The sequence below is a fragment of the Vanacampus margaritifer genome, chromosome 17 (genome assembly GCF_051991255.1).
Source record: "Vanacampus margaritifer isolate UIUO_Vmar chromosome 17, RoL_Vmar_1.0, whole genome shotgun sequence".
Taxonomy (NCBI): domain Eukaryota; kingdom Metazoa; phylum Chordata; class Actinopteri; order Syngnathiformes; family Syngnathidae; genus Vanacampus; species Vanacampus margaritifer.
Genome location: NC_135448.1, coordinates 3,903,565 through 3,923,001, shown reverse-complemented (window position 1 = coordinate 3,923,001; position 19,437 = coordinate 3,903,565). Strand labels below are relative to the sequence as shown.

General features: G+C 43.1%; 1 protein-coding gene across 2 annotated transcripts in view; it reads left to right on the top strand.

The window, feature by feature from the left end:
- Positions 1-19,437, top strand: part of phf14 (PHD finger protein 14) — a 175,502-nt gene that overhangs the window by 132,650 nt on the left and 23,415 nt on the right. The window contains exon 18 of one of the 2 annotated variants that reach the window (XM_077548428.1): positions 13,029-14,525. The exons of the other annotated variant lie outside the window; for it this stretch is intronic. Within the exon in view, the coding sequence (XP_077404554.1) occupies positions 13,029-13,181 (153 nt within the window). The 3' untranslated portion in view covers positions 13,182-14,525. Of the gene's footprint in view, positions 1-13,028; positions 14,526-19,437 lie in introns of those variants that run through there. 2 annotated transcript variants of the gene reach the window in all.

Here is a 19,437-nt window from a genome sequence, read left to right as displayed (position 1 = left end):
ATAACTTAATTATTTTTCATGAACAATTAGTACCTTTGAAAACAATTTTTTTTCCACTTGTTGTCAACTGTAGATTACATCATCTGTGCTGAGGAAACAGCCAATCTTGATTCAGTTCGCTGACCAAACCCAGAACAGGTGGGCCGTGATTGGTCGTTATCTATTTCCTCAGCACAGGTGATGTCGTCTTCAGTCGACAGCAAGTGGATAAATTGTTTTTTAAAGGCATTCATTGTACATGAAAAATAATGACGTTATCAAATGTATTCTGGTCCAAAAATCAACTTTGTACTGCTGAAAATGGCTCAATGAGTCAAGAATCCCTTTAATCAAACATGTGGTTCAGGTTTCATGTGTGCATTAGGTGAACCCCTTGGTGTACCCCTAGAGAAGCTGATGAAACTAGAAGCAGATCATATGGAGGATGATAAACATCATGTGTTGTGGAAAGCTGCAAAGTTTCTTCGTGCTGATTGTATGAAATGCATGAGGCAAACTCGCTAGGAACGTTCAATTTAAATATCCTTCTGTTGCAAAGCAGGTTCAACACTGCCACATTTGAGTACAGTGATAGCAGCAGTGAATCACAAAACTAGAAAACAAAAAATTAAGAGAAAAGAAAATACACGTTAATACTAACTGTTGTAATTTGGAAAAATCATAACCTTATTTTTCTAATTCTGGCTAAGAAGATGGCTATTTTATGTTAAATTTATGAAAACCTAGGTGATTTTTTTTTTTAAATTAACGCCGAGGCACTGATTTGCAAAAATAATAGCATGGCATTAAGTTGCCAGTCCTAGATACATGTTATTCTAATGAGTTTGATCTACAATACAGAAATTTGACCATATTTATTACCATAAGGAATCATTTGCATATTCATACACTATATTTCCGAAAACTTGTAATTGAAAAAGTTTTAAACTAAGATAATCAACAAGACATGTTTTATGGCAATATCTATTAGTTGTTTTGTTGTGTTTTTTTACCCTATTGTCCTTTAGTCTTATGCATATTTGAGGGCAAGGTTATTTATTTGGACACATTCAGGGGGGGTTCGCGTAGACGAACGATTCGATGAAAGAATCGTTTGAGCGTTTCTTTTTTTTTTTTTTTTGTAGGAGAGCTCAGTATTGTTCATTCGATTTGACATCATCATTGCTCTCCTTTTTAAAAAAAAATAAATAAATAAACAAAACATTTTTTTTTTAATTTTTTTAAATATATACACTGTTATATATATATAATATAGTAGTATGTTATATACTATACTATATATATTAGGAGCTATGTTGTCCGGGGCTTCATGCCCCTGGTAGGGCCACCCAAGGCAAACAGGTCCTAGGTGAGGGACCAGACAAAGCATGGCTCAAACGACCCCAATGACAAACACAAACCTTGGATCTTCGTTTCCCTTGCCCGGACGCGGGTCACCAAGGCCCCCCTCTGGAGCTAGGCCTGGAGATGGGGCTCGAGGGCGAGCGTCTGGTGGCTGGGTCTATACCCATGGGGACCGGCCGGGCACAGCCCGAAAAGGCAACATGGGTCCCCCTTCCCATGGGCTCACCACCGGTGGAAGGGGCCAAAGGGGTCGGGTGCGCAGTGAGTTGGGTGGCAGCCAAAGGCGGGGGCCTTGGCGGTCTGACCCCCGGCTACTGAAGCTAGCTCTGGGGACATGGAATGTCACCTCTCTGACAGGGAAGGAGCTCGAGCTGGTGTGCGAGGCTGAGAAGTTCCGACTAGATATAGTCGGACTCACCTCCACACACGGCTTGGGTTCTGGTACCAATCCTCTCGAGAGGGGCTGGACCCTCTTCCACTCTGGAGTTGCCCACGGTGAGAGGCGCAGAGCAGGTGTGGGCATACTCATTGCCCCCCAGTTAGCCGCCTGTACGTTGGGGTTTACCCCGGTGAATGAGAGGGTAGCCTCCCTCCGCCTTCGGGTGGGGGGACGGGTCATGACTGTTGTTTGTGCTTATGCACCGAACAGCGGCTCAGAGTACCCACCCTTTCTGGAGTCCTTGGAGGGTGTGCTGGAGAGCGCACTCCCTGAGGACTCCCTCGTTCTACTGGGGGACTTCAACGCTCACGTGGGTAATGACAGTGAGACCTGGAGGGGCGTGATTGGGAGGAATGGCCCCCCCGATCGAAACCCGAGTGGTGTTTTGTTATTGGACTTCTGTGCTCGCCACGGACTGTCCATAACGAACACCATGTTCAAGCACAAGAGTGTCCATATGTGCACCTGGCACCAGGACACCCTAGGCCGTAGTTCGATGATCGACTTTGTAGTCGTGTCATCGGACTTGCGGCCGTATGTGTTGGACACTCGAGTTAAGAGAGGGGCGGAGCTGTCAACTGATCACCACCTGGTGGTGTGTTGGCTCCGATGGCGGGGTAAGATGCCGGTCCGACCAGGCAGGCCCAAACGTACTGTGAGGGTCTGCTGGGAACGTCTGGCAGAATCCACTGTTAGAAAGAGTTTCAACGCCCATCTCCGGCAGAGCTTCTCCATTGTCCCGGGGGAGGCGGGGGACATTGAGTCCGAGTGGACCATGTTCCGCGCTTCAATTGATGAGGCGGCCGATCGGAGCTGTGGCCGTAAGGTGGTTGGTGCCTGTCGTGGCGGCAATCCTCGAACCCGCTGGTGGACACCAACGGTAAGGGATGCCGTCAAGCTGAAGAAGGAGTCCTATCGGGCCTTTTTGGCCTGTGGGACTCCGGAGGCTGCTGACGGGTACCGGCTGGCCAAGCGGAATGCGGCTTTGGCGGTCGCTGAGGCAAAAACTCGGACATGGGAGGAGTTCGGTGAGGCCATGGAAAATGACTTCCGGACGGCTTCGAGGAAATTCTGGTCCACCATCCGGCGTCTCAGGAGAGGAAAGCAGTGCACCGTTAACACTGTGTATAGTGGAGACGGAGTGCTGTTGACCTCGACTCGGGACGTCGTGAACCGGTGGGGAGAGTACTTCGAAGACCTCCTCAATTCCACCAACACGCCTTCCTTTGATGAAGCAGGGTCTGGGGACTCTGAGGTGGGCTCCCCTATCTCTGGGGTCGAAGTCGCCGAGGTGGTTGGAAAGCTTCTCGGTGGCAGGGCCTCGGGGGTGGATGAGATCCGCCCGGAGTTCCTAAAGGCTCTGGATGTTGTGGGGCTGTCGTGGTTGACACGTCTCTGCAGCATCGCGTGGACATCCGGGACGGTGCCTCTGGATTGGCAGACCGGGGTGGTGGTTCCCCTTTTTAAGAAGGGGGACCGGAGGGTGTGTTCCAACTTTAGAGGGATCACACTCCTCAGCCTCCCAGGTAAGGTCTATTCAGGGGTGCTGGAGAGGAGGGTCCATCGGGTGGTCGAATCTCGGATCCAGGAGGAGCAGTGTGGTTTTCGTCCCGGCCGTGGAACAGTGGACCAGCTCTACACCCTCAGCTAGGGTCCTCGAGGGTGCGTGGGAATTCGCCCAACCAGTCCACATGTGCTTTGTGGACTTGGAGAAGGCGTTTGACCGTGTCCCTTGGGGAGTTCTGTGGGGGGTGCTTCGGGAGTATGGGTTACCGAGTCCCCTGATACGGGCTACTTGGTCCCTGTACGACCGATGTCAGAGTCAGGTCCGCATTGCCGGCAGTAAGTCGAATTTGTTTCCGGTGAGGGTTGGACTCCGCCAAGGTTGCCCTTTGTCACCGATTCTGTTCATAACTTTTATGGACAGAATTTCTAGGCGTAGCCGAGGCATTGAGGGGGTCCGGTTTGGTGGCCTCAGCATTGCATCTCTGCTTTTTGCAGATGATGTGGTGCTGTTGGCTTCATCAAGCCGTGACCTCCAGCTCTCACTGCAGCGGTTCGCAGCCGAGTGTGAAGCGGTTGGGATGAGGATCAGCACCTCCAAATCCGAGACCACGGTCCTCAGTCAGAAAAGGGTGGAGTGCCCTCTCCGGGTCGGGGAGGAGGTCCTGCCCCAAGTGGAGGAGTTCAAGTATCCTGGGGTCTTGTTCACGAGTGAGGGTAGGTTAGAGCGGGAGATCGACAGGCGGATCGGTGCAGCGTCTGCAGTGATGCGGACGCTGTATCGGTCCGTTGTGGTGAAGAAGGAGCTGAGCCGAAAGGCAAAGCTCTCGATTTACCGGTCAATCTACGTTCCTACCCTCACCTATGGTCACGAGCTGTGGGTCGTGACCGAAAGAACAAGATCCCGGATACAAGCGGCCGAAATGAGTTTCCTCCGCAGGGTAGCCGGGCTCTCCCTTAGAGATAGGGTGAGAAGCTCGGTCATCCGAGAGGGACTCAGCGTCGAGTCGCTGCTCCTCCACGTTGAGAGGAACCAGTTGAGGTGGCTCGGGCATCTGGTTCGGATGCCTCCTGGACGCCTCCCTGGGGAGGTGTTTCCGGGCATGTCCTACCGGCAGGGGGCTCCGGGGACGACCCAGGACACGCTGGAGAGACTATGTCTCTCGGCTGTCCTGGGAACGCCTTGGGGTCCCGTCGGATGAGCTGGCTGAAGTGGCTGGGGAGAGGGAAGTCTGGGCTTCCCTGCTAAAGCTGCTGCCCCCGCGACCCGACCCCGGATAAGCGGAAGAAGACGGACGGACGGAAATATATATACATATATATATATATATATATATATATATATATATATATATATATATATATATATATATATATATATATATATATATATATATATAATTTTTTTTTGTATGTGGGAGTATGTGTATGTGCGTGTGTGTGTGCGTGCGAGCGTGTGTGTATTCATCAGTTCACCTAAAGCCCATTAAAAAAAAAATCCCATACTAATAATATAATATAATAATAAATTGCCAAATGCAGAAACATCAATGTAAGTTATCACGATGTAGTGGCTCTCGCTAACAGAATTAAGTAACCAGAATTAGATTAAAAAATTCTATATACGTAGACCATGTTTCTATAAATTTTGATATTTGGTTTTTATTTGAGGCAGATATTTTTTCCATTAAAATGTGATTTATGAGGTTAGACCATTGGCCGATATTCAGAGTTTGTTTATTTTTCCAGTTAACAAGAATTGTTTTTTTAGCGATAGTAAGGGCTACAAGTGTAGATTGAAATTGTCTATGTGGTAAGTCAGTTGTTGTTAGGTCACCTAGCAAACACAAGTTTGGAGATAAAGGTATCCTACAGTCCAAAATAGCGGAAAATTTTTCTAAGACTTTAGTCCAGAAATACATAACCGGAGTACATAACCATAAAGCATGAACATAAGTGTCTGTAGTGTTTTGTAAACATTGGAGACAAATGTCGGAGTCTGAGAGTCCCATTTTCTTCATCATATATTGAGTAATGTATTTTCTATGAATAATTTTATATTGGATAAGTTGTAAATTTGTGTGTTTTGTCATTTTAAATGCGTTTTCACAAACTTGAATCCAAAAATCAGATTCCGGTGCTATAGACAACTCTGTCTCCCATTTCGAGATGGGTAAAGACATTTTATCAGTATATAAAAGTAACTTATATATTTTTGAAAGTTTTTTTGTTGTTGTCGGAGAAAGCTTGTTAATATCTTTAGCTAAAACAGGCGGTTGGAGCGTACCCCGAAGTGTTGGAATTTTTTTCTTTATCATATTTTTAACTTGCAGATAATATAAAAAATTTCCGTTTTTTATATTGTATTTTTGGAGCAAGGATGTATATGATATAAACATATTATCTGAGAAGAGATGGTGGAGAGGTGTAATTCCTTTCTGCTCCCACACACCTAAATAAAGCGGTTGGTTGTTAAGTTGAAAGTCGGGGTTATGCCATAGGGGAGAAATCCCACAGGGCTCTACTTGCGCTTTTGTCAATTCTAGTGCCTTCCACCAGGCAGTCAGGGTGGCGGAAATCATTGGGTTTTTAAAACAATTATGTCGCTTAATCGATGTTGTAATAAAGAGTAAATCTCGAAGTCTGAGGTTATTACAATCCTCCTGTTCTAGTTCCAGCCAACAGTTAGTGTCTCTGTTGGGTTGTGCCCATAGAACGATATATTGTAGCTGGTTAGCTATATAGTAGTACATAAAATTTGGTGCCTCTAGACCACCTTTGGATTTACTTTTCTGAAGAGTAGATAGACTAATCTTTGCTTTTTTTTTATTCCAGTAAAATTTTGTAACGGCTGAGTCCAACAACTGGAACCATTTAGCCGTAGGTTTAAATGGAATCATTGAGAAAAAATAGTTTATTTTGGGTAAAACTTTCATTTTAATGGTGGCTATTCGTCCTATTAGAGAAATAGGAAGATTATTGCAGCGCTCCAAGTCACTATAAATGTTATCCAGAAGTGGAGAAAAGTTTAAATGAATTAAATCAGTTAATTTAGGTGAGATTTTTGAGCGGTTCTTTTTAATGAACTGATTCTAAAGATTCAGTTCACTTAAAAGAACTGTCATGCCTATCACTAATACTCTGCCAAATTTAAAATTTATAGGACTATTTATGCTATTGTAGTACCTAACTATTTGCATTTACATCATTTCACCAGGACCATATCCAGGGACGATGGTGGGAGTGTGGTATTTGGTTTTGCTGGAGATGTGGAGCTGGGTGCCATCCGCGTAGCAGTGAAAGTGAAAGTGATGTTTCCTGAAGATGTTACCAAGAGGGAGAAGGTAGATTAGGAACAGCAAGGGGCCAAGGACAGAACTCTGAAGAACACCTGAAATGAGGGAAAAGGGGCGAGATCTAAAACATTTGAGCTGGATTAACTGGGTGCGGTCAAAAAGATAGGAGCAAAACCAGGAGAGGGGGTGCTGGTGATAACGATGAAAGAGAGTCTGTACAGGAGGATGGAGTGGGAAATTGTGTCAAAGGTGGCTGCACTGAGATCAAACTGGAGTAGGATGGAGAGTGAACCGAAGTCAACAGAGAGATGAAGGTGATTGGATATTTTGAGGACGGCAGTTTCAGTGTTATGGAGGGAACAGAAGCCAGATTGAAATTGTTCGTAAAGGTTATTGGAGGAAAGATGGGTGTGAAGTTGAGTTGCGACTGTTTTTTCGAGAAGTTTGAAAATGAAGGGAAGGTTTGAAATAGGGCGGAAGTTGTTCAGGTCGTAGGGATCAGAGCCAGGTTTCTTGAGTATGGGAGTGACAGCAGCAGTTTTGAGATGGGAGGGTACATTGCCGGTGGAGAGGGAAGTTTGAATAATGCTAGTGATGAGAGGGGGAAGGGCCGGAATAGAGGCTTTGACAAGAACAGTCTGGAGAAGGTCAAGTTGACAGGTGGAGGTTCTTTAATTTCTGAATGAAGGTGGAGATTTGGTTGACAGATCGGGAGGTGAATGCAGAGAACAGGTATGTAGAACCTGGGGAGAATGGAGCAGGAGGGTTAAGAGTAGATGAGGGAGTGACTTGCACGTGGATACGTTGAATTTTAGAGGTAAAAAATGAATTCAGTGTATTACAGAAATCAGTGGAATTAAGATGTGATGGAAGAGTGTCAGCAGGTATTGTGAATTTAGAAACAAGTGAAAAGAGTGTCTTGGTGAGTAATAGGTGGATTTGGCTTTGGAGTGAAAAGAGTGTCTTGGAGAGTAATAGGTGGATTTGGCTTTGGAGTGAAAAGAGTGTCTTGGGGAGTAATAGGTGGATTTGGAGATATGGGGCCCGGCCGGGCACAGCCCGAAAAGGCAACGTGGGTCACCCTTTCCATGGGCTCACCACCGGTGTAAGGGGCCAAAGGGGTCGGGTGCGCAGTGAGTTGGGTGGCAGCCAAAGTCGGGGCCGTTGGCGGTCCGACGCCTGGCTACTGAAGCTAGGAGTTCGGGAGGAGTTCGGTGAGGCCATGAAAAACGACTTCCGGACGGCTTTGAGGAAATTCTGGTCCACCATCCGGCGTCTCAGGAGAGGAAAGCAGTGCGCCATTAACACTGTGTATAGTGGAGATGGGGTGCTGTTAACCTCGAATCGGTGGGGAGATTACTTCAAAGACCTCCTCAATTCCACCGACACGCCTTCCTTTGAGGAAGTAGGGTCTGGGGACTCTGAGGTGGGCGCCCCTATCTCTGGGGTCGAAGTCAATGAGGTGGTTGGAAAGCTTCTCGGTGGCAGGGCCTCGGGGGTGGATGAGATCCGCCCGGAGTTCCTAAAGGCTCTGGATGTTATGGGGCTGTCGTGGTTGACACGTCTCTACCACATCGCATGGACATCAGGGGCAGTGCCTCTGGATTGGCAGATGGTGGTGGTTTCCCTTTTTAAGAAGGGGGACCGGAGGGTGTGTTCCAGCTTTAGAGGGATCACACTCCTCAGCCTCCCAGGTAAGGTCTATTCAGGGGTGCTGGAGAGAAGGGTCCATCGGGAAGTCGAATCTCGGATTCAGGAGGAACAGTGTGGTTTTCGTCCCGGCCGTGGAACAGTGGACCAGCTCTACACCCTCAGCAAAGTCCTCGAGGGTGCGTGGGAGTTCGCCCAACCAGTCCACATGTGCTTTGTGGACTTGGAGAAGGCGTTTGATCGTGTCCCTCGGGAAGTCCTGTGGGGGGTGCTTCGGGAGTATGGGGTACTGAGCCCCCTGTTACGGGCTATTCGGTCCCTGTACGACCGATGTCAGAGTTTGGTCCGCATTGCAGGCAGTAAGTGGAATTTGTTTCCTGTGAGGGTTTTTTGCAGATGATGTGGTGCTGTTGGCTTCTTCAAGCCGTGATCTCCAGCTCTCACTGGAGTGGTTCGCAGCCAAGTGTGAAGCGGTTGGGATGAAGATCAGCACCTCCAAATCCGAGACCATGGTCCTCACTCGGAAAAGGGTGGAGTGCCCTCTCCGGGTCGGGATGAGATCCTGCCCCAAGTGGAGGATTTCAAGTATCTTGGGGTCTTGTTCACGAGTGAGGGTAGGTTAGAGCGGGAGATCGACAGGCGGATCGGTGCAGCGTCTGCAGTGATGCGGACGCTGTATCGCTCCGTTGTGGTGAAGAAGGAGCTGAGCCAAAAGGCAAAGCTCTCGTTTTACCGGTCGATCTAAGTTCCTGCCCTCACCTATGGTCACGAGCTGTGGGTCGTGACCGAAAGAACAAGATCCCGGATACAAGCGGCCGAAATGAGTTTCCTCTGCAGGGTAGCCGGGCTCTCCCTTAGAGATAGGGTGAGAAGCTCGGTCATCCGGTAGGGACTCAGCGTCGAGTCGCTACTCCTCCCCGTTGAGAGGAACCAGTTGAGGTGGCTCGGGCATCTGATTCGGATGCCTCCTGGACGCCTCCCTGGGGAGGTGTTCCGGGCATGTCCTACCGGCGGGAAGCCCCGGGGACGACCCAGGACACGCTGGAGAGACTACGTCTCTCGGCTGGCCTGGGAACGCCTTGGGATCCCGTCTGAGGAGCTGGCTGAAGTGGCTGGGGAGAGGGAAGTCTGGGCTTCCCTGCTAAAGCTGCTGCCCCCGCGACCCGACCCCGGATAAGCGGAATTGAAGAAGACGGCTTTGGAGATGGAATTCTTGTATTGGAGGAAATGGGTTGTTTACATGCCTTTATGAATATTGAGTTCTGTATAATCTTTCAAGTTGACAGCCTTTTGCTTTAAGTTGTCTGAGGGTAGGAGTGAACCAGGGTGCAATGTGATTGAAGGAAACTGTTCGGTTTTGAGTGGGGCCAGGGTGTTGAGAATGTTATGGAGGTTTGAATTGTAGTGTGTAAGAAACTCATCTGTTTTAGAAAGACTGGGGAGGTTGTTGTTAAGTGATATTAGATTGTCTGGCCGGGTTAATGTCCTTGATTTTACGGAAATGTAAAATGCGTTGTGGGTTGGATTTGAAAAAGGACAGGCTAACAATGAACTGAAAGCAGTAGATGATCTGTGTATGGGAGGAGATCGAGTTTTACAGTTTGATGGTGATAATCCTGTACAGCAGATTAAGTCCAAAATATATCCTTTATTGTGAGTGGGGAAGTTGACAAATTGTTGAAAACCAAAACTGTCCAAACAGGAGGTAAAGTCTTTGGAGAGTGAGTTATTGATATTGTTCAGCAGATTCACATTTGGTAAGAGTGTACACAGATGAGTGAGGAATGTAGTAATGTCAGTGATAAAAATCCTTGTTTGGTTTGGGTGGTCGGTAGATGGTGGTTATCAGTGTGGGAATTGATCGAGAGAGCTGTAGAACTGTAGCTTCAAATGATAAAAAAAAAAAAACGGGCACATTTCCAGTCCTCGCGCAATATCATCGCAAGACCACCTCCTCTCTCAGCCATGCGATGTACAGCATGGTAAACAAAGCTCGGTGGTGTAGCTTCATTGAGAGTAACGTAATCGTTAGGTTGCTGCCAGGTCTCAGTTAGACACAAAATGTCAAACTCATGGTCTGTCAGGAGGTCTTGGACGAACTGGCCCTTACTCGTGACAGAGCGGATGTTCAGCAGGCCAATGTTGACAGCAGTGCAGCTATTAGCGGCAGTCATGCTAGCCGACCTCGGGACGCGGGTCAACACGGAGGGATCTGCGCGTCGTCGGGTGTTCTTCTGAGGGCGGCGAGTGGTGAACCAGAACGACTTGATCGAGCTGGAGTTGTCTTATTGGTAGCCTTAGTGAGTGCATCTTTGCCGGGGCACGTGGTGGAGCAGAACAGGCGGTGGTTGACTGTGGATTAAAATAGAGTTAGAACTCAGTGGCTGCATACTGGTAAAGTGAACAGACAGGACGAACCAGCACAAAGCAAGCCACACACAGCTGATCCACTTAGCTGGGCTGGATGAGTGAAGCAGGGAAGCAGCAACAGGTAGCAGGTAAGCTAGCCGCTACTCATCCACACCTCAACACTTGATGACACGTAATGACAGTTAAACAGTTCAGATATGGATTGATTGTTCACTCATTGATCACAAAAGCAAGGTCCACACAATCATGTAAACTTAAAAAACGGCGAGTAGCGGCGTCCAGAAACATGCCAGCGTTCACTCAGCACTTCCGGTTGCACAGGGAAGTGACGTATGCCATGAAGCAGTCAGCACATTTGTAGTTTTTTGTGTGGCAGTGTCCCTACCATCCTCCTCAAAGTTGCTTAGTGCCAGTAAAAATGATACAGACCCCCTACAATCATCACGAAGAAACATTGCAGCTTTCCACAACATATGATGTCCATCATCCTCCATATGATCTGCTTCTAGCCTCATCAGCTTCTCTAGGGCATTACCAAGGGGTACACCTGATGCACACATGAAACCTGAACCACATGTTTGATTAAAGGGATTCTTGACTCATTGAGCCATTTTCAATGTTTCATCAGAAGTTATGGAAATATTTTATTAAGATTGAAAAGTTCCTTAGTGCTACTTTAAACGTTCGGATGCAAGGGTTAGAAATAAGGCTAACCCAATGCACTCCGTACATAAGTATCAACACTTTAGAGTTATATGGAATGAAAGATGTTTAATACAAATCATGTCATAATATGATCACACAGTGCTACAAGAGCACAGAAAGGGCTTGGAGACCTGCCAATCATCCCTCTTGCGCTTGACGGAGTGGGACGAGACGTCTCGTCTCCAATCATGATCTTCATTTTATTGGTTAGAAACGACAATACAGAGATAAGGTGTGCAAAATAACATTCATATCGTCTTAATAATAAATAAAAAATGCATTTGATTAATTTCGCCAAGACCGTTAGAACTGTTAAGGGTGGGGCTTATTTATAAGCCTGTTTTTAAAGGGGAAGTCAACCTTAAACATTTCTTGACAATAATGTTATATTTGACCTCACTAGTCTAAACATGGCATTCTGATTAATATTATATTTGTGGAATATGAGTTATGAAGCGAAATCCAACCATTTTTATCCATCTAAGGGGGCTGCCATTTTGACACTTGCTGTCGACTGAAGATGACATCCATGTTGCTCAAGGCTTAGGCAACGACCACAGCTCACCTGTTTTCTGAAGCTGAGCTGTGATTGCTGTCGACTGAAGATGAAATCACCTGTGCTGGAGAAGTAGGTAATGACCAATCAATGGTCGTTACCTAGTTCCTCAGCACAGGTGATGTGATCGACAGCAAGTGAAAAAAATAGTTTTTAAATGTATTAATTATCCATGAAAAATAATGAAGTTATCACATTCACCCTGGACAAAAGATTTACTTTTTACTGCTGAAAATGGCTCAATAAGTCAAATATCCTTTTAAACAGAATACCGTATTTAGACTAGTGGAGCTGCATAGAACATGTCAAGAAATTTTGTGGGGTTGACTTCCACTTTAACAATTCTACCCCGGGGCCAGTTTAATACCTAATAACGACATAATTTCCTCTTCAGTGGTGGCATTAAAAAAAAAAACTAAAAACAATCCAAAGAAAAAGCAAAGCAATCCGTTAATTAATTAGTAGCTTAAGTTTTGAATTCCTACAGGATTTGCAGACAGAGTCATTTACCTCAATAATTTTTCCACCGCATCCCTACGTTCACTATGTCTCCTCAAATTTAGGCCCTGCCCAGACTAACTTTATTGCAATCTACAGAACAAACATTGCTTTGCATGTATCGAAACAACATGAAAAAGACAAATACAGGAGAAATGACAATGGCGGGTAATTCAAGTACAACACCGCTTGTTGAATGTGGGAATAAAGAATCAAAATATTTTTCTGCAAAAGCATAAGCAAACTAAGGAGACTGCGCAAAACGACTACGACACGGCTATCTGCAATTGTTGTTGACAGAATGACGGTTCGCGTGCAGTCACGCAAGAATTGGAGAATACGTCATCAAACTACGACAATACGTAGTCATTGAGCTGCGACCATTACATCATCACTGGAGGAGTATTCTGTATATGGTGTCCAGACGGATGTGTTCTGAAATCTTTCCACCCTGGAGCCCAGTTTCAAAAGTGATCGGGTTCAAGCTCCGAAACGAACGAACGGCCTGAACAGTAAGAAACTTGTGAGGATACATTGAAACTGGCTTTTGTGTGGACGGGGCCTTAGACTTTGTTTAATTATAGTTTAACTTAAGTCAAATTAGAGTCTGTGGCTTATTTTCTAATGATATGTGCTATTCGCTTTGTTCTCTCACCTCTTTCCACAGGCCCTTGAAAATATCACACTGAAGGCATTTCTTCCTCCCCCACCTTCTCGCATGTTTACATCAAATGAAATAAACTCTGGGCTTTGGCTCGCTTTTTTCACTGTGTCTCCAGAACAGGGCAGCAATTACGTTTGCTGTATAGATGCGATATAGGCGACCAGTTAGCATACTACTTCAGCCAAATCAATTTTTTAAAGCCTGTTGTAAGACTTACATTACAAGTGTCTACTTTGAATAGTGTAGTATGTTACAATTGATGTGATATATTCCGATTGACTTGTGCTGTCCGAAAGAATCAATTTATCACAAATAGAGATAGACAACAAATAGACAAAAGATGGCAAGGCTTGTATGTCATTGCTAATGTTGCAAAGTCTGTGTTTTGAGAGTCTCTTAAGAATGTGACATTTTTGAGAACAAATCATGTAAAGGCATAATGTGTTCCAAGTGTGTCAGTAATAGCAAGTGGAGGGAGATAATTGACTCAACTAAGGTCTCTAAAAAGCACTCTGGGATGAGAACTGTATTTAAGAAAACTTTTATTATCTGCCTTAAATGCCAAGCCATGCACCACCTTTGCCTGTGAGGGGAGACTGATTCTTAAATGCCAACATTAAGTGCAGATTATTACTTGATCATTCTGCAGCAGATGCAGCTGCTGGCTGAGATAGTAGCCAGTCAAATCCAGTCTGCTGCAAAAAATTGTATAACAAGTGATTTTTCAAAGCTTCCTCCCTACACCGACAGCGCTTATTTGAGAGGAAAATGTCTGACATTCTAAAGAAGAGCAATGCAGTGTGGAAGATCTTACAGTATGTCATGATGTACATGACATTTGTACTCTTGAGTGTGATTCAAACAAAGAAACACTCTTCAGTACGGAGTATTTTCATGGTAAATGGACTGCTTTTTATTTAGTGCTTTATCTACACCATATGGTGCCCAAAGCGCTTTACATTTCGACATGGTTACCAGGTGTGAGGATCGAACCCACAACCTCACAGGTGGGAGATGAACACTCTACCACTGAGCCATGCCACCACTACAGGCATTTATCAAACTGTTGTGTGCCTGAAAAGTTAATCATTCAACTGAAGATTTTTGTTCTTACTTCTGCCACACATGAAGGCACAAAGGTGAGATGTTACAATAAGGTTTGATACGATTTAGTTAGTCACTTAGGTAGTGCAATATTCTGCCAGTCACCCTTAAGTCTTTTACGTGCCTGTCTTCCACACTTTTATGGTAAACCGATGGCAATTCTCCCATCCACACCTCTGACACCCACCATGCGTAACTTGAAAATGTGTGCATAACCACCAAAGAGACGTGACTGAGTTAAGTCTAAGGGGTGGTCCTAATTTCCACATCGTGGATTTTTCATGAGACATGGAAATTCCATACCACAACAAAAAAGGTGAGGTATTTTTTATTGTTTATTGTAGTACAGGGTACAAAAATAAAAATAGAAATTAAAAAAGGAATTTTCTGTTTTTGGAGCTTAGGAAACGATTAATTGCATTTACATTATTTCCTATGGGAAAAAAAATGTTTCGGAGGTTGAACAATTCGGACTTTGAACACTTCGTAGGAACGAATTATGTTCAAACTCCGAGATACCACTGTACTCCAATTTACAATATTTTCCCAAAATTATTTCTGATGGGGGTTGTTTTTTGTTTATTTTGTTTTTAAAATAAAACAATCTTATATAAACAATGACGACCAGTCCGATAAACTTGAGTGAAAGTTTATCACAATTATTTTGACTCTGTGATCTCATCTTAACAAAACGCAAATGTGCCTGTTTTAGTTCACGTCAAAGAAAAGGATCAGGGAGACTGACTTATTGATATTACTCCTTTTGTTTCCTGTAAAAGGTCACAGTAAATTGAAATGTCTGCCAGGTTTTGAGTGATAACAAAATACAGTTTTGATGATAATCTGTCCTGGTGCTTGTCTTGTATTGTTGAGGTGTAGGGCATTTGCTAAGAAAAGTTGTTGATTTACACTTGTCAGAACATACAGGAATTTGTGTGCATGTGTTTCTGTTGTGCATAGAGGCAATAAAAGCTTTAATCAGAAAGGCTTGAGTTCATTATAGACACAGTGTTTCTCTTTGCCTGCGTCGCTAAGATAAACCTCTCTCTGACCAAGGCTCAGTCGCCCCTGGCCCTTGCTGAATTGATTTCAGTAATAAAGTCACAATCTTGCCGCAATATACGAATGGCCTTTAATTCATGCCGGTTACAGTGCTAAGGGCGTGCTTGTTTAAGGCTTTATTTACACTCTTGCGGCGCTACCTTGGATGCTAGGCACCATGGTGAATCACACCAGAAGACTGGATAAGAGGTTTGAATGCCAAAAGCTCTTAAAGTTGTCTAGGCAGCATTTAAAGTGTGAACTTGTGTGGGATGCATTACTTGTTATCATGAAAAGGATTGCTGTTGAAATGTTCCTACTTCCAAAATTCCATCCTCCACAGCCCTAGACACACTTAAACTAAACAGACACTTTATGTTTGAAGTTCTGTTATGATCTTAAAGTGTTTAATTCTATTTCACTTGGAGCACAAATGTAAAAATTTTCACTGCAATGTAATCAATTAGACCCCATTGTTCCACCTGCCCGAAAACAGTCACGTCACCAAAGTGGAATGTTGTTTGAGAGAGGCCTCTGTGATTTCAAAGGCTTCTTCTCAAATGTACTACTGTATGCACATAGTGTAGTATATACATTGCTCAGCATACATGAGTACACCCCCTTCAAAAAATGTAAAGATTTTATTCAATATCTCAATGAACATTTCAACCCTATCTCCCACATGGCTTTCGATCAGTCATTTCTCCTGCTAATCTTCCGATTTTATAGCGAAGTTAACAGTTTACATAGTGAGGAACATTTGACACAGTACCTGGCAACCCTGGCCTGCTTGCATGGTAAGCGGCGGGTTACAAGACTCCTGATGGAGGCAGTGATAGTCAAGAAACCTTGAGGCGAGCACAAGGCCCCTTCCCGAGCCACTAGAGCAGGGGCCACAAAGGGAACTTGAAACCTTTCGAGTTCCAGAGTTAGAAATAACCAATTAGCTATGTTTACAAAGGCAATAAAAGTTTTATAGAGCTGTGAATGTTTTCGGTATAGTAGTGTTCACATTCCGCATTTTTTTTAACAATAAACTTTATTTAAACAACCAACAGTGTACACAACATGTAGAGGTTCACATTCCACTAGCATGCTGTCGATACAATAGGTTATTGTCACCGAGGAAAATAAGGCGATGTTTAGCCTGAATGGAATGTTGCGAGAATGCGCATGACTTCACATCCGCAAACTGATGACGGGAAATTCAAACCCAAATCCAGTATGAAAACTACTAGCCAGGGGCTTGCAGGAGTGCCTATTGTTGAATAGTTAAGGTGTTAATCTGCTAATTAGAAAATGTTTGAAAATGGTTAAATAAAACGGCTATTATAAAGATATTTTGGGCAAATTTCTACATTGATCTGCTTAAAGCCATTAATACCTTGTTATTTTATACATGGACCATGTGTAACATAAGTATGTATCCTGCCTCATATTGCACTTAAAGTTGTGTTCCTAAATCCTAAACAGCCATGTTTAAGACTTTTTGAGAGACCAAAGTTCTACTGATTTATCTTTTTGTTTTTGCTGATCCGAAAAGCGATCCGATCAGTAACTCAAATCCGTGATCCAATCCGAACCATGACTTTTGTGATCCGTTGCACCACAAAATATTCTGTGAGGAGCAGTTTTGCAAATCAATGACTTTCTTTGGGGAGCAACTTTGTAGCTTTAAGAATTTTTATTATTATTTTTTTTATAGGTTAATCCCAGGGAAGATTTTGTAGTATTTGTCAGTAATAAAGTGAAAATGGAGTGGATGTGAATATTTACCATGTGCAGACCAAAATTAGGGGCTACTGTTCTCCTAGGAAAAAAATGTTAGTCAGGAGCCCTGCATATGTACAGTATATATAGGGATAGGCCATGTACTGTACATGCTCTCAATTTGTAAAGAAATATTAGAGATCAAACTTAAATGTTAAGTTTTGTTAAAATTCTGGTTGTTTATAAAGTTCCAATGATAACGTACTGAAGGTTTGGTGACTTTCAAGCCTATTTTGTGAGTGTAGTATTTTGCTGAGTTGTGTTTTACCTCCGTCAACTTAGCACTCGCATGTTTTTCTCATGCTGATACATGAACGTTGTGGTAGAAAATAACAAAACACTTTTCGCTTACACTCTACAGCCATCCAGCCTCTGTTATTGTGGAAGTTTATTTGGTCTTCGTTTCATTTGGAATTAAATAAATTAGTGCTCCAGTGATGCTCTGTTATTACAGCAGCTGTAAGGAGCTACTGAAAGGGGAATACTGAGGTGTCTATTTCAGGAGTGGCATTTATTACTTTAAGTGGTCAATTCACCCAACGTCTAATAGAGATTTATTTGAAGCCATACCTTAGTTTAGTTTTTATCGTGTCTTACGCTTGGAAAACCTTGTTTTTTAACCTAATACATAGGTCCTGAAGGCATGATAACTCCATAAATGGTGGTTGTCTTTCAGACATGACCAACATTTAACCACAGTTAAATGTGAATTTAAAGGCAAGCAAGAGCAGCTAAACTAGCCTTCTGGGACGACAGAACATGGTCAAGGGTGTCCAGGCAGATGATGAAGGAAAAATCAATAGCTAGAAGTCACTTCAATCACTTTAACTAGACGATACGGACACCCATTCGCCTCTCAGGAGCCAATTTGTGAAGTAAACAGTAGTGTGTGATTACTGTTTGTGTCCCAACTGCCTGAGGGTCCATTTCTTTAGGCCTCGCTCATGTCGAATAACCCTCTTAACAGAAGTATACATACAGCCAATAATTGAGCTCTACAGTATTTTAAGCAACCCCTACACAGGGTAGAAACTATTGAGCAGCACCACAAAATGCTTTCTTTCAAAAATAATAAGCCGAGCTGCAGAAAGCAACACTTTAATGAAAATGTATAGACATGGAAAAAGCCACTCACTCCTCTCAACACAATGGAAATGATTTATTAACTTATGGCATTTTTAAATCAAACAACGACTGATACAAACCTCTTATAGCCTTGCTTATACAAATAAATATTTCCCTCTTTATAAATATAATTTGCAAGATATTGTATCCATCTTATCTTTTGCTACATATAGTCAGGCACCTGAAAACATACATACATTTCCAAAATATTGCTGAATAAATCCTTTATAATTACAGAAAGTAACATTTTATTTAAATGTGTAATATATATATATATATATATATATATATATAGATATATATATATATATATATATATATATATATTTCTATATATATATATATATATATATATATATATATATATAGAAAGAGAGAGAGAGAGAAAGAGAGAGAGAGATACAGATAGAACAGATAGTACTGTTCAAAAGTTTGTGAATCCTGCAGGCATGGTCAGATTTTTTGTATAAAATATTAAAACCTTATTAAATGTTTAGTCATACCCCAATCTACAATGCTGACATTGAAAATAATGAAAAAGAATGATAATATTGTCATTAATTATCGAGCAAAAGTTGTTGATTCAAGAAAAACTCAGATTTCATGGGTGCAAAAGTATGTGAACCTCTCACGTCATGAGACATTGCACGTTCTTTTGCAATAACAACTTCATCCAAACAAGGTCGTCCACTTCTAGGCTGGATTGTAGTAATTTTCAGTGTTCTCGAGTTGCAGATGATCTGCTTCACAGTGGAATGGTGAAGCTCAATTTTTTTTAGATGACTTTATAGCTTTCCCAAGACAGATGTGCTGTCACTACCCACTTCCTGAGGTCTTCTGAGATTTCTCTTCCTCTCAGCATGACTGACCTGTATGGGTTTACCTGGGTAAGACTAAAGTGACGTGGTTTTGTCTATGTTTCAGTCAGTGATGCGCAATTTCTTTGCTAAACCTCTAATTTCATTGGTCCATTTCAGTGGTTAGTTAAGCTACCAATTTGTCCTACCTGATCCTAATTGACAGCTTGTTTTAAGCAATGCAGTTCAGGGTTCACTTACTTTTGCACCTACATGAATTGACCAAAAACTCTTTTTAATTAAATTCTGACTACGCAATTTTTATTTTTTTTAAAGAACAATGCATTGAAATGCTAAACCTACACCTGTTATTTCATATAAAATGTAATGGTTCAGATTGAATAACAAAATCAGGTTGAAATAATGGGAAAATCCAAATTGCTCAAGAGGTTGGCAAACTTTTGAGCAGCACTGTATATGTATATATATATATATATATATATATATATATATATATATATATATATATATATATATATATATATATATATACCCCCTTTGAAAAGTAACATTCT